A 15,428-nucleotide genomic window follows, 5' to 3' on the forward strand; every position below is an offset into this window, starting at 1 on the left:
ATGGTTCAGTCTCTCATTCTCCTCTTAAAGCTCAATATTGATGGTTCAGTCTCTCATTCTCCTCTTAAAGCCACTTGTGGAGGAGTTATCTGTGATGATCAAGGTAGATTGTGTATGAGTTTGTTTGCAAGATCGGTACATGTTCTGCAATTAAAGCAGAACTTTAGGGCTTACTTGAAGGCCTCAAACTTATCAAGGCTCACAATCTCCAACGTGTTGTGATTGAGATATATTCTAAGGTAGCAGTGCATCTCGCCAAGTTCGGTTGTGACATCTCCCATAGTTGCTTTCCTCTTATTAGAGACATTTGTGACCTTGCCAAGATGCCTAATATAGATGGCATTTTCCATATCTTTAGAGAAGCAAATCGGAGTGCAGACCATCTTGCTAGTATTGCTCATTATCATATTTTAGAGAATTTCATTCCATTGTATCTCCCCTCTTACTCTTGTTCCATTTCTTAGGAAGGAGACCTATGACCTTGCTTTCTCTCGTCTTATTGACTAATTTTCTTGTGCCTTAGTATTCCCAATAAGTAGAAAAAAATTATGAAAAAGCATATGTACATTTAAATTTGTATTTAATAAATAATTTTAGTCTTAAATTTTTTTTAAAAAAAATTAAGATATATATATATATATATAAAGAGATAAAATATTTGAAATTATAAAAACATATGAGAGTTTAAATTTAAATTTGATAAATATAAAAAATATTTTTAATTTATATTAAAAATATATAACTTATTGCTGGTTAAATCAAACACATTTTCATTATTCTCTTGAAAATGAAAGTCAAAATCAAATATGTTTTTCTTAATCTTACACATTTAAAAATAAAAACTTTTCAGAATTTTTTTTTTTCAATAACTAAACTGGTCCTCTAATTGATCCAACTATAGATAAATCCGTTTTCTTATTTTAACCATTCAGAATATTATGAAATAAAACAAATTACAGGAGAGAATCTTTTTTGTGTTACGTTTGGATCACGAACACCAGGCTTCGCCTTGAACCCATTTGTTAATGAAGGGAAGAAGTCAACAGAAAATGAAGTGGCGCGAAACAGGTACCATAGGCACGATGTGGTCACAACAAGCCTTACGTTAACAACAATCTTAAACAATCCAACCCCACGGTGTGCATTGCGCACCCTTTCTCCCTCCCAAGCTAACCTGCGCTTCTTCAACTCCATGGCTTCCATGCCTTTCTCCACTCTCTGCCTCTTTCACAAACCCAGTGCTATCACCCTCCGCTGCCTTGCTTCAGACAGGTTTAGCTTCGGTGCCGGTTCGGCGATAGCGTTCGGAAAGATTCGGAAGAACCGGAAAATCGGAATATTCCCCATTTGCAGAGCAGGTTCTGCTCTCGTCTTCCGTGACCTCGACGCCGACGATTTTCGCCACCCTCTTGATAAACAGGTGTGCGTCCCTTTCCCAGTTTCTTCGTAAATACTTTATTTAGTCCCTGAAAAATATAGGATGTCTCATGTGTGTTCCTCAGTGATATAATATAAATCATGCCTAAGGTTTCTGAATGTGTATTTCAGTTAAATTAGTTCCCATGGCATTAATCTCGCAACCTAATTTTACCGATGAAATAATTTGGCTATATTTAGAGACCAAAAATGTAATTTTAATGAGTCTGTGTCCGTTACTCCGTTAAATAACCTTAAGTGGACTAAATTATATAATTTTTTTTCATTTGAGTTTTTATAGATAAAATCTCATTAATCTGTTTAAAATGATGCTAATTAAGCCATAGAGTAACTTCGAAAAACTCAATTTTAAACATTTGTTTAAGTTATCCGTAAAGTAAATAAAAATGGGTTTTGTTAACCTCAACCCAATAAAATTGTAATTTTAATGCGCGAGTTTCAAGGTTTGAACTTATTTAAGTGTTTCTTGCAGTGTTTCATTTCTTTCATGATTTTTGTTTATTGGGAAGCACTAATGCTTTGTGGTCTGGTTTTCCTTTTATTCTGCAGAATACGCTGATACTGAGAGCAATTCCGGGATTGAATGAACTAGGAAAAGCTCTTCTAGGTAATAAACAGATGCATGCCACGTGTTCTAACTTCTAGGTTGTGTGGTTTACTACCGTTGGATTCCGCTGAAATACTATACTTGGTTGAACTTTGATTTTCATGACTGTAAATTACAAGCTGTTTCTGTCGTTGTAGCAGATGGTGGAGTTTTTGCCTCTTCGATTCTGGTTTTGCTGATTCTTAGAAAATCTTGCAAATACGAGTTTGGGTTATGATGTTTTATGTTTGTGAAACTAATGGGCAGCTTTGCTTTAGTTTTCATTTTCATTAACTTTTTCAGTTGAATGTTTTATTCAATTACATATCAAGTTCTAGACCGATGGTGGAATTCTTTTTTCCCTCATTTCTTGAAGGAGGATGCAAATGTATTGACTAGTGTACCTAACTTGAGTGTACTAAGCTAATACAATATTGACACATCATTAATTCTTACTAAATAGATCTTGCATTCATTGTGTACTAATGATGTCTTAAGACAAAATATTGCTCACTTTTTTCCCTCCATTCCTTGTAATTTATCCCATCAAAGATGGCAGAAAGAATTTTCGGTTCCTCGGTAATCCACTTTCTGTCAAAAATTTACATTCTCTTCTCTTCCATCATTTCTTTGAGTGTTGCGATGGATTGTCCCATCAAATTCTTATGCTCTTTAGTTTTCCGCTGCATCTCTAACTCCTTATTCAAAACCATCTTCTTGCTTTACCCAAATGCATTGCAGGTGTTTTCTGCAAATAAATTGATTTCTTTCAAGATTCTTGTGTAGCTCAACTACTTGGGTGACAAAAATTCACGAACACTCCAAGTTGAAATCAAACATCAAAGGTTGAAATCGAGAGTCAAGATGTTGTCTCATCCACAGCTCCATATTGGAGCTCTGATACCAATTGATCGAATCGTGGTACCTTTATTAGTAAACACAAGAAGGAACTCCAGACTTTACAGAATAAAACATGTACACTCAACAGTTCTCTGAGAGATTGCACCTCCTAAGCCAAAGCCTTAACTCTCACAATTGACAAGCTGATCTATCTCTCTACCTCCCTCTTATTTATAAAGGGAAATATGCCTTATTTCTTCTATTATCTCAATTTGGTCAACAACTAACTAGCTAATATATTGTAACAAAGTGCTAATGGCTCCCTACCTAACCTAACATATCATAACTAACTGCTAATGGGGTTACCTAACAGTATGTATGCTTTCAGATGCATAGCCTTTATTTCAGTTACTCAAGGCAATATATGTTTGAATAATCTTACTCTGTAAACTGGTAGAGTTGCTTTATGAAATAGTTGCCTTTAAATGAATTGCAGGAACTGTAGCAGAGCAGGTCATGCTCCTTGAGAACATTGGGACATCTGTACTTGTTTCTAAAAATCAGGTATAAATAACACTTTAGGAATCTACTTCAAGGAGTACTTGAAAACGAACGTTATGAGGCAGATATGCAATATGATACATAAAAAAATTACCTGCATTGAATAATTTTCCCCTCTTTGTGGAAGTTATGAGGTTTGTTGTAATCCATGGTTAGTAACTTACTATGTGCAAAATGGAAAAGATACAGTCATAAGACAATTGTACCTGCAATACATTAACATATTTACAATTTTACACAAGTTCAAATATGTCCACGTATTTGCATCAGAAAACACATGCGTTCTGGCAAAGCTCTATAATTATCTTCGTGAATTTCACTTCTATTTGTTCCTCATAATGAAAAATCAGAGTGCATTCCATTGTTTATGTACCTTTTATGTAAGAATGTACATTTGCATATGCATAATCATTCTTCTTAGAACAGTAAATTTACTTGTCTCTCTAATTGTTATCAACTTAACCATGTTGGTTGTTACTAAATATAGAGCTGTGAAGTATCTGTACATCACATTTCATATTTCCACTCTGTTGAGCTGTATGACATAATTTATCATTTTATCACTCATAGTTCAGTCAAACGAAATCTTCTTATCTGCAATTCAACAATGTTTGTATGTTGTTAGGCTTTATTTTATGCAACTTGGATCAACAAATATTGCAATTATGTTTTCTGCTGACTTGTTGCCACCCAGTGTCACATCATATAAATTAATAAATTTGCTTCTTGTTTTGTCAGCTTCCCGATCTTCACCACTTAATGGTTGAGGCTGCAGAAATTTTAAATGTTGATGCCCCTGATCTATATGTTCGTCAAAGTCCTGTGCCAAATGCATATACATTAGCTATCAGTGGTAAACGACCATTTGTTGTCGTTCATACTAGCCTTGTGGAGCTCCTGACAAGAGCAGAATTGCAGGTTCTAATTTGTATAATTGTTACATTTTTTGTAATTTTCAACCCAACTCCCCAATCTGCATTTTCCATATTCCAGAAGCAACAATATAGCAGAAGTGTGTCTTTGAGGGGGCATGTTGGATATAGGAGCCGTTACATGATATATATATATATATTCTTCTCTTCCAATATGCTTAATCAATATATTAGTCAAATTGTCTTTTTCTATCTTATCCATTAGTCTGCTTCCAAATTGTTACTAACTTGCTCTCAGTTTACTTTAACAGGCTGTTTTGGCTCATGAGTTGGGTCACCTAAAATGTGATCATGGTGTGTGGCTTACGTATGCAAATATTCTGACCCTTGGAGCCTATACTGTACCTGGTAGGTGATATGGGGCATCTTTTTTGTTTTTTATTTTTTTAGTAATGTGTGAATACTAGCGCATGATATGTGTTGCGCATATGTTGAAGTAGTTAACTATGTTGGATGATAAAGGTTGGAGAAACATTTTTTGTTTGACTCCTGGGGATTGAACTGGGAATGAAATCCATGTCACTTTTACCACTAATTGCATATAACAACCATGAAGACTTGTCTGTGATGCAATATTTTCAAACTTTTTCCTTAACCTTTGAAAGCGTAGCTTATTTTGACCACGGATATATATCTAACTCTAGCTGTTGCAGTTCTTATTTTGATATTGGTGAGATCAAGCTGTTTTTCATATTATGTTCTACAAAATTATTCTTTTGTAACTAATAGCATTTGTTGTAGGCATTGGTGGTATGATAGCTCAGACTTTGGAAGAACAGTTATTCCGCTGGCTTCGAGCAGCTGAGTTGACTTGTGATCGTGCAGCACTTCTTGTGGCTCAAGACCCCAAGGTATGCTGATGTCCAAATTCATAATCTGTCTTTAGATTTCTTATTTACATTATTTAATTATAAAATTTTCATTTCCCAACCCCGCAAGAGGTCGTCATCTCTGTCCTCATGAAATTAGCTGGGGGATGTCCATCTATGGCTGATCAACTAAATGTAGATGCCTTTCTGGAGCAAGCTCGCTCTTATGAAAAAGCTGCGTCCAGCCCAGTTGGGTGGTATATAAGGTTTGTATTTACCCGTGTAGGGCACCAGAAAGTTGGGTAGAAATTTTTTCTTTTAGAAGCTAAACTTCTTCTACTGATTAGGAATGCACAAACAAGGCAACTGTCACATCCTCTGCCTGTTCTACGTGCTAGTGAAATTGATGAATGGTCAAGAACTCCAGCTTATAAATCTCTTTTGAAACGTGGAACTCAGACCAAATCAGTAAAACAAAATGTCTAGCAGTGCCTAATGGATTGTGTTCTAAATACGCAACAGCTAAAGGTTCTTTGAGGTTAGTTTCTTAAAAGTTATAACAATTTTCTTTTACTTTTCTGAACTTCATCCAATACGGTAATATGTCCAACAATAATTATTAATCTGTTTGTATGAGTTATAGGATAACTGAATACATACTTGTAGTTTGTAGACTAGATAATACATACAATATATGAAGGGATTTAGCTAGATGTATAAAGTGAGAAAATAAAGACTTATTCTTAGTTTATTTAAATTCAAGTATTTTATAAACATAACCAATTTTAGATCAACAGTGAATAATGATAAAAATACGAAGTCCACATTCTTTTCAGCAGTAGTATACTTTTTCCTACCTTCCTACTCCGTTTAGTGAATACTAAGTATGTGATAAGCGTAGGCCACCTTTAATGAAAGTTTACCAAAGGAAGTGTAAGAATAGGACAGCTGTAGAGAATTTGAATTGTCAATCATAACTGTATTAGTTATAACTGTATTTTGTTTCATACTCTATAAATAGTTAGTTAGAAAAGGGAGAAGAGATCTTTTGGAGGAATCAGAGATTGGAGGGAGAGGCTGGAACTCTCGAAATTCCAATAGGAAGGTGTTGTACAGTTTCCTATTCTCTTCTCTTCTTCAAAGAAGATCCAATAAAGAAATCTATTCTTCGATCAGGACCTATCAGTATGTGCCGGTAGTGTTGGTCTTAGCAAACGACGAGCCATAACCCTCACTTATGTTTCCATAGAATATCCATTTTGAATGCTTGCTAGCAATTTCATTTCTCACTGTTTTATTATACTTTATGGAAAATTTATCGCATGGTGGCAGATGTTCGAATGGTTTCAGGAAGCGTTAGGATTTATTGTGGATCTAAGGCTGCTGCAAATCTCTCACACTATTACTGTAAATGTACAAAAATGTGTATTCACTGTAATGTATTAATCAATCTGTAAGTAGAATTTTGATGAAAAGGTTTTTTATTTCGTAGAAATATTGACCCTTGGAAAGGAAAGTATTACTTGTTTAATTCTAGTTAATAAAATTTCTCGGAGAAGCTAGAATACACTATGATGTAAGTTTTATGACTGAATTTTTTATTAAGTGTTCCCAGTGCACTCTTAGATTTTCACAAAGGGGAGGGTCGCTGGAGAAGACATGATCGACCCATTGCTGCCACCCGTTGGTAGGCCCCTTGACGGGCCAGAAAGGAAGAGGAGCACGAGGGAATGATTGTCTCACGAAATGACAACGCAACAGGAAAGGGGCCAACTCGTGAAGGAGACGATCAGCAGGGGCGTAGCGAACGTTGGCTTCCTCCAAGTATAACCCCTCTCCAGCGAGACCATTTGCTTCCTCTAACTCCTCACCAGGAAAGTACTACGGACAGGGTTGAGGAGGGAAAAGGACATCACTAAGCAGCTTCTGTGTAGTGTCCCAAATGTCCCAAATGCCAAAAGAGATGCTACGGGGATGATTTCGAAAGCGGTGCTGGCGGAACTGGCCGCTGAACCGCTGCGAGAACTCGAAAATCTGGGGCAGTAGTTTTAGTAGACTTGGTTCAAGCCATGAAAAGAAGTGGAAAGGCCAAGTTTGTAAAGAGAACAGGGTGGAAAAGGAGGAAGAAAGAAAGGGTGGTTAATAGGATTTACAATAAAAGGGGGAAGTTGCAATTATGGTGAATTTAATGTACAAAGTAATGATTACCATGTACCTCGAGAGGGAGGGAAGTCTGTTAAGAGAATTTAAATCCAGCCTATGGTTACCGCTTTTGCCATAATGGAGTGTGGTGAGAAAGGTTTAGTGGGCATGTTTTTAGGAAGTTAAAATGCAAATAACTATAGAAAGAAAAAGGGGGTTTAAAAGAAAGAAGCCTTAAAGAAAGGGGCTGCTAGAAGAATGCATCTGAGTATAGCCTCCATACTCAAATGCAAAGGGGTTATTGTTCGGAGAATAACGAATAATGAAAAAGAAACAATAACATTGGTGAAAGTTTTAAAAAGGGGTTATTGAGTTGCAGTGAAAAAGAGGCGGCAGCCAGCTTCCCAACACATGTCATCTCAGCCTCTCGCTGGAAGCTCCATACCGAAAATAGCAATACGAAGTGACATGCTGGGGGAACTAAAAACCCATAAATAGGCAATGAGTAAAGGCAGCAGGGAGGAGTTCATACTCATTTGATTCTCCTTTCATCATCAGAATTGTGGTGAAAGAGGGTAGATGTAGAATAAAAAGGAGAATGGCAAAGGGAAAGAGACACGCTATTGTACATGCACTTCGTCAAGTTTACGAATCCAGAACTCTTAAGAATTCAATAATATTTCCATTATTAAACATGTCTCTTCCACTAACGACGACGTCGTTTCTGAGACTAAGGCTTTCAATCCAGTGAAAGGACGCATGGAGGCTATCATTTAAAAAATATCAAAAATTAAATTTTAACAAAAAAATTTAAGAACTAATTTCGAAGAGTACTGCTGTTATAAGAAACAAAAATATAATTGTTTTTTTTTAATTTGATTAATTTCCTTTATTTTGTAAAGTATAATAATATTTAATTATGTATAAATTTAACATAAAAAATATAATAAAAAAGGCTATTTTTATAAGAATATCAATGATTAATTTTCTCATTTACTATATTAAATAAATTAAAATTAGTACAATTTGTAATAGGCTTAGTTGCAAGCATAAAAAAAATATTTATTTTTATTTTTAGTTTTTGATAAATATTAAGTATTTTGCGATAAATCTTTATAAATTTTTTTTTGTTAAGATTTAATCTTTAAAATATTAATTCCTATTGTCAACTTTGTATTTTAAATGTTGAACTGATTAATGAAAAAGTTAGCTAACTCATTTATTTTTTTTTAATTTTTTATTATTTAAAATTAATATTTATAAATAATATATTGAACATATTTTACATAATTAAAAATAAATCTCTTTTTCTTTATTTTTTTCTTTTCTCTTCCTTCTCCTTCTCAGATATTTCACTCTCACCCACAGCCTGAACCCAACCTCTCCCCATCCCCACTCCTCTTTTTTACAATTTAAAAACTAATGAACCTCAAGCATTTTAAAAAGAAGATTTTGTATAACTCACATCATTAGCTCAATCAGATTTATCAATATTTGTAAGCATGATTTGTTTACTAGAAATGGGATATGGCTATAGCATCCTTGCAAGAGCATAAATAAAAATATCAACAAATAAATGAGTAATTAATTATCAATAAACTAGAAAAAAAAAGTTGCAAATTCAATACTACAAACATCTAAAGGAGTGTTTAGTATCCAGAATCTTTTAACTTTCTCAGAAATGTTACTTAAAAAGTTTTTTTACTCATGTTTGGTGTAAGATACAAGCAAATATTCCCAAGAATGTGAGATTTTTAAGAAACTTGAATTGTGAGGAAATTGGAATTTTCATTTTCCCATCTCAATATATAGGTATCTTCAACTTTTTCAGAAATCTGAAAATTTTGGACAAAAATGCCCCCTCTTTATCCCACTTCACTTTACTAATTCCAAATCAGTTTTGCACTTTCTCTTCTCTCTACTTCATTGGTCTCTCTCATGCTCTCTTATCTATAGCTGCTCTGGTCCTACTCTTTGTTAAGCATGTACTCTTATTTTTGTTCATTTCTCTCTCTTAATTGCCATTATTTGCCTGTGCTGCTATGCTCCTTCTTTATTTATTTTTTGTTAGTTTATTTGTTGCCATTATTTGCAGAGCTTTATATGGCTTATATTTAAATTAAGAGTATTTTTGTAAAAGATAATATTTCCGAGTAAGTTTTTTTTAATACCAAACATGAGAATGAAAGAAAATAAAAAGATTCTCAGGAAAGTTACTTAGTAAACAAATATGAGTAACAAGTTATCCAGGAAACACATTCCTGAAAATCTCACTTAAAAATATTGTAGATACCAAACACCCCCTAAGATGCCAAAATAAAAAAGTGTTGGAAACATAGAACAAACAAAAGGCATTCAAAATGCAAAAACATGACAATATCATTACTAACATTATATAATCTTCTTTCATTAATTAAATTGAGGGATTCAAGGCCTTAGAAATTTACCCAGTACAATCAAAGTGAGGAAGCTTTGGACTTCAAGCTTGTCCTCTTTTCACGCAAAATAGCCAACCTTCATTGAATGAGCCAAAATTTTGAGTGCCAAGTGTTCCTGTTGTAGAAACACTAGTCTTCAAATCTCCACTCTGAAGCAGTGATGTCACTCTGATTGTCAAGGCAAGGGCTTAACGATAATAAACTCCAATAATATGTAGGCGCGGAAGCACTTGGTTTTATGAAGCGATTAGTGTTGCGAGGAATGCTTTAAGGTATTAACGAAAGAAAGCAGGCATACGGAGAGGGTACTCGGTTTAATTAACGTAACCAAACAGAGTAGGGCGTCGGTCTATTGACCGAATAGGTACTTGGCTTATCGAAGATCCTACACCCTAGGGTAGTCGGTTTAGTAAAGATCACATTAGGGTTTCAGATTTTTTAGGGTTTCCTCGAAGTGTGTGTACGAAATGAAAGGGTGGTCGATCTCAGCCGCAGATTTGGAGAAGATCTGTCAGTCTAGAAGGGGCACGACCCTTTGCTTGCTCGAAGCTACAGGTTCTATAAATTCGTGGTGGACCAGGCCTCTCTTCATGCTTGCTTGCTCTAAACCGAGGGGTATATATTGTTGCTCTAGACCGAGGCGTATTCATAGTTCTTGGAAGCCTACTTTGTTTCTTCCAGTAATTGTAAGGTACACTTTAGTCATCATTTTTTAATCTTTTCCATGGTTCTTTGTTATGGCCGAGTCTGTAGAATGGGAGGATTCTCTGTCAAACTCATCGATGCCGACTACTGTTGGTGAGGTTGAAAATGTTAGAGGAACCGAAGAGGGGGAGATTGCTCTAAGACCGAGTGGGGTGGATGGTGATATGGTAAGGGAGTGTAATGAGGGAGCTGAACCGTCTGGTGTTGCCAATAGTTTTGATTCTACTCAATCGTTGCCGAATGCTAGCCCCCCTAGGGAAAGGCCGACATTCCCCCTTGCTCGATTCCTGGGTATGAGTGGGTTCACGGTGAAGTGGCCGCCTACTTCGCGCGTTTTCAAAGGAATAGCAGTCTCCAGTCTTTTGTCGATCATTGTGATATATCGTTATAGGAGGCTTCAGATCCATATCCGATAACTATCAGTACCTGTCGAGGCGAAGACTTAGACAACCCCGACTTTGTGTTTTTAGGAGAAGGTGTTGGGATGGTTAACACTTTTTTTGTGTATGAATATATGTTTAGGGAATTAGGTATAAGACTTTCCTTTGACGACTTCCAAATGGGAGTGTTGAGAGTTTTAAACGTAGCGCCGACAAAACTCCATCCGAATGGGTGGGCGACGATGCAGGCCTTTACGATTTTATGTAAATTTCATTACATTGAGCCTAGTGTAGGTTTATTTCTTCATTTCTTTTATACTCGTCCTTTGGAAAGGGTGAGGTGGGTGTCGTTAATAAGGCAGCTTGACATGCCTTTATTTAAACCCTACACTTCCTCTTTCAAGGGTTTCAAGACTGGTTACTTCAAGGTAATCGTGCACCCTGTAGGTAGGAATTACTTTTTTGATAGCGAAGACAATCCACTTTTTCCTTTCCATTGGACCTGAGTACCTTGTAGGCATGATATTTTTCCCGAGAAGATGTTATCAGCGGAGGAGTTGTCGGCTTTGGAGTATATAAAGACACTTCCGAGGGAGCTCCCTGTTCGGTCTTTTATTTTGTTATTGAAGTCTCCCCAACCTCAGTTGGACATGGATGGTATGTTTCGCATTTTTGCCTGGACTTTGAATATTGGTTTATATTGATTTGACTTCTTATTTCTATTGTAGGTATAATGGCACAAAGAGGATCCGACTTGGGCTACCAGAAAGGTCTTAAGCTAAAAGCTCCCGAGGGCACCTCTCCTGCTGATCACCGACACCCGATCATAGATTAGATTCCAACTATAACTGAGGCCCGCTCCCCTCCTCAGGACTTTTCCTTGCCGAGGGTAGACCCAAGAAAAGGAAGGACAAGGGTAAGCAGAAAGAGGCTGAAAAGGGAAAAAGGCATAAACATGCCAGTGCAAGCCAACTGGGAGACCCATCGGCTCAAACAGTGGTTCCGACTGCCTCTGTGACCGAGTCCTTTTTTGCTGAGGGGTTTCGGGTCAATCGAGTGATTTGTCCTGATCATTTATCGGAGTCGGGACGTGCACTTATAAATAATCAAGATTACCGGACACGTTGGTAGTGGTATTGTGAATTTTAGGCTCGGGCCATGGTGATGCCTGTAGCTTTGCTTTGGAACCGCTGCAAGAGTTAGAGAGGGTTCAAGGCTGACTCGCTAGCACTGAACATACCCTCACAGAGAGTGAAGAGATTCAGTCAAATTTGTTCGAGACCAACAGGCTGTTAGAGGGGGAAGTTGCCGAAATGAAGGAGCACTTCCACATGCTGGAGAATCGGATGCAAGCGGCGGAGGAGGCTCTGAGGGCCAAGTGCGCAGAGCTGGAAAGCAAAAATCTGGCCTTGGATCACGAGAAGCAGAAGTTTAAAGCTGAGCTAAAGGCTCTAACCAACGAGTGTAATTTAAAACTCGTGGAAGAGCATGAGGCTGGCTTTAGACATGTCGTGCGCCAAGCATTTCAATTCTGCCAAGTGCATGCCCACTTCAATTTTGATATGTCAAGAGATTTCTTTGATGGGAAATTTCTACCATATGAAGAGGTGGATGAAGAGGTGGAGCCCGACGCCAAAGCACCGAACCAAGCTCAAAGTGCTGCTGATGAGGAAGTCCCTACGGGGCATGGTCCAAATAGGGATTAGCTGTTTCTTTTTCTTTGTTGTTGATTGTAGGCCAATAGTGCCTAATTTTTGTAATCCATTCGGCTAATGAATACAGATTCATCTTTTGACTCAGTTTTACTACAAGCCGGCCACTAGCTTATATACTAATGAGCCATGACTATTAAGTAATTATGTATAATCGACTAACTGATACATTGAAATCTTTTAATAATATATTCAATACTGAATAGAGATTTCTTGTTAAAGGTATTAATAATCGATTTGTCCTTTACCGAGTAGAGGTATTTCAAGTTTCATCATTGGCCAAGTGATGGGTACTCGGGAGGGAATTTTTAGGTAAATTCAACCTTGGCCGAGTAGGTGCACTCGGGAGGGAATGTTGAATAGATTCATCCTCGGCCGAGTAGAGGTATATTTTGAAGTTTCATCCTTGGTCGAGTGGTGGGTACTCGGGAGGGAATTGTTAGGTAAATTCAACCTTGGACGAGTAGATGCACTCGGGAGGAAATTTTAAAAATATTCACTTAAGGACGAGTAAGATTAAAAATGCATAGAAAGATCATTTTATTGATAATAGGATGCCTTGTTAAAAACCTTCTAAGGAAAACCTCCTTTCACGTTCTTTTAAGAGGATAAAACCTGAGTGAGGAAAAGAGTGCACCAATGGATACATTACATGTGTTTTAACTGAAATAATGCTTTAGATGTGTAGCGTTCCATGTCCTCGGTATTTCCTTCCCTTTCAGCGTCTCAAGCTTGTATGATCAATTGTCGAGTCGTGCCGATATCTGAAAGGGTCCGTCCTAATTAGCAGCGAGTTTTCCTTCTCTTCGGTCTTGGCGTGCTTCCCCTGTTGCCCTCCATACCAAGTCCTCATCATGAAATTGTCTTGGACTTATTTTTGAGTTGTACTTTCTGGCCATCACTCTTCTGCTGGCTTCAGCCATAATTGCTGCTTGATCACGTTTCTCATCCAATAAGTCTAGATTGATGGCCAGGGATTCGCCATTAGTCTGCTCCTCAAATGTTGCCTGCAAAATGATGGTTCTCCTTCTTCGACCGGTACCATGGCATCAGTACCATAGGTTAGCCAGAAAGGTGTTTCTTTTGTAGTTGTCTGAGGGGTACATCTATAGGCCCAGAGGACCTCTGGTAATTTCTCTGCCCACTCTCCTTTTGCCGACCCCAATCTTCTTTTTAACTCATGCAAGATGACTTTGTTTGCAGCCTTGGCTTGACCGTTGGACTGAGGGTGCTCGACCGATGTTACCCTGTGTTTAATTTGTAATCCCTCTATTGAATCGTCTGTTTGTAAATTGTAGCCCGTTATATGTGATGAAGGTGTATGGAATACTGAAACGTGTGATTATATTTTTTCAAGTGAACTTTTGGACATTTTGTGTCGTGATCGTGGTGAGTGGTTCTGCTTAAATCCACTTAGTAAAATAATCAATGGCGACTATCAGAAACTTACATTGTCCCTTAGCCAAAGGAAAAGGTCCGAGAAGATCCATCCCCCATATAGCAAAGGGCCAAGGTGAGTTTATGGGGTGGAGTTCGTCCGCATGTCGATGTATGTATGGACCATGTTGCTGACAGGGGATGCATTGTCTGACGAAAGTGTCACAGTCCTTGGATAGCGTCGGCCAAAAGTATCCAGCCCTTAGGACTTTGGTCGCCATTGTTCGTTTGCCTAAATGAGTACCGCAGATTCCTTAGGACTCGACCTTTATTTTTTTGAACTCCTGATAGTATTGTACCATAACCGAGTCCTTGACTTGGTAGTTGTCGTTGACCTGTTCGGCCACCACCTTTGAGTCACTCCAGCAAGTGATTCGTTTAACCTCAATTTCTTTTGCCAACCTAAGGTTGGCCAACAGTGCCTCATACTCGGATTGATTGTTGGATGCTTTAAAACCAAACTGAATAGATTGTTCAATCATCACAGTGTTTGGTCCTTCCAAAATAATCCCAGCCCCACAGCCTTGTCGATTTGACGATCTGTCCACATGCAGATTCCACATATCAGTACTAGTTCGTTCCTGCTTAGTGAATTCATTGACAAAATCTACCAGTATTTGAGCTTTAAGAGGCCCTCGGCCTTCAAAGTGGATATCGAACTGGGACAACTCGATTGTCCATGTCACAAAACGACCGACTAATTAAGATATTCTCAAGATTTTGGCAATTGGACAGTCAGTACGAACTATAATTTGATGGCTCTGAAAATAATGCCTCAACTGGCAAGCTGTCTGAACCAGCGCTAATATGACCTTTTCCATTAATTGGTACCAGGTTTCAACATTTTGAAGTGCTCAGCTGATGAAACATATCGGCCTTGGTTCAGGGGTTTCATGTAATAACACAGAGCTAATGGCATTTTCTGACACAGCCAAATACATAATCATGTTTTGTCCATGTATTGGCTTTGTTAAGATGGGAAGAGTCGTCAACATGTCTTTGTATTGAAGAAAAGCTTCTTCACATTCGTTCGTCCATATGAATTTGTGTGACTTTCTGAGCAGATTAATGAAAGGTCGAGACCTTTCCGCCATTGCTGGTAAGAATCTGGCGAGGGCAGCAATCCGGCCAGCTAACCTTTGTACCTCTTTTACATTCTGGGGGCTCGTCATATCAATGATGGCTCGCCATTTATCGGGGCTTGCTTGGATCCCCTTTTTAGAAAGCATGAATCCCAAAATTTTTCCCCCTACTACATCGAAGGTGCATTTCTCTGGATTGAACCTCATTTTGTGTCATCTTGCTTCACTGAATACTTCTTGTAAATGGGCGACATGTTTATGAACCGAGACTGACTTAACCACCATATCGTCAACATAAACTTCCATGCATTTGCCAATCTGTTTGTCAAAGATTTTATTCATAAGTCTTTGATATGTTGCCCCAACA

General features: G+C 37.6%; 1 protein-coding gene across 1 annotated transcript; it reads left to right on the forward strand.

Annotated features, from left to right (window-relative positions):
- LOC113862286 lies at positions 1-7,996 on the forward strand. Its single transcript, XM_027495374.1, has 9 exons — positions 1-103; positions 933-1,420; positions 1,987-2,044; positions 3,360-3,427; positions 4,163-4,342; positions 4,608-4,704; positions 5,098-5,207; positions 5,298-5,431; positions 5,513-7,996. Exons 1-9 carry the CDS (start codon positions 1-3, stop codon positions 5,649-5,651), a joined length of 1,377 nt encoding a protein of 458 aa, XP_027351175.1. The 3' UTR covers positions 5,652-7,996.
- The last annotated feature ends 7,432 nt before the right edge of the window (positions 7,997-15,428 follow it).

This window comes from Abrus precatorius, unplaced genomic scaffold (genome assembly GCF_003935025.1).
Source record: "Abrus precatorius isolate BTA unplaced genomic scaffold, Abrus_2018 Scaffold3, whole genome shotgun sequence".
NCBI lineage: Eukaryota > Viridiplantae > Streptophyta > Magnoliopsida > Fabales > Fabaceae > Abrus > Abrus precatorius.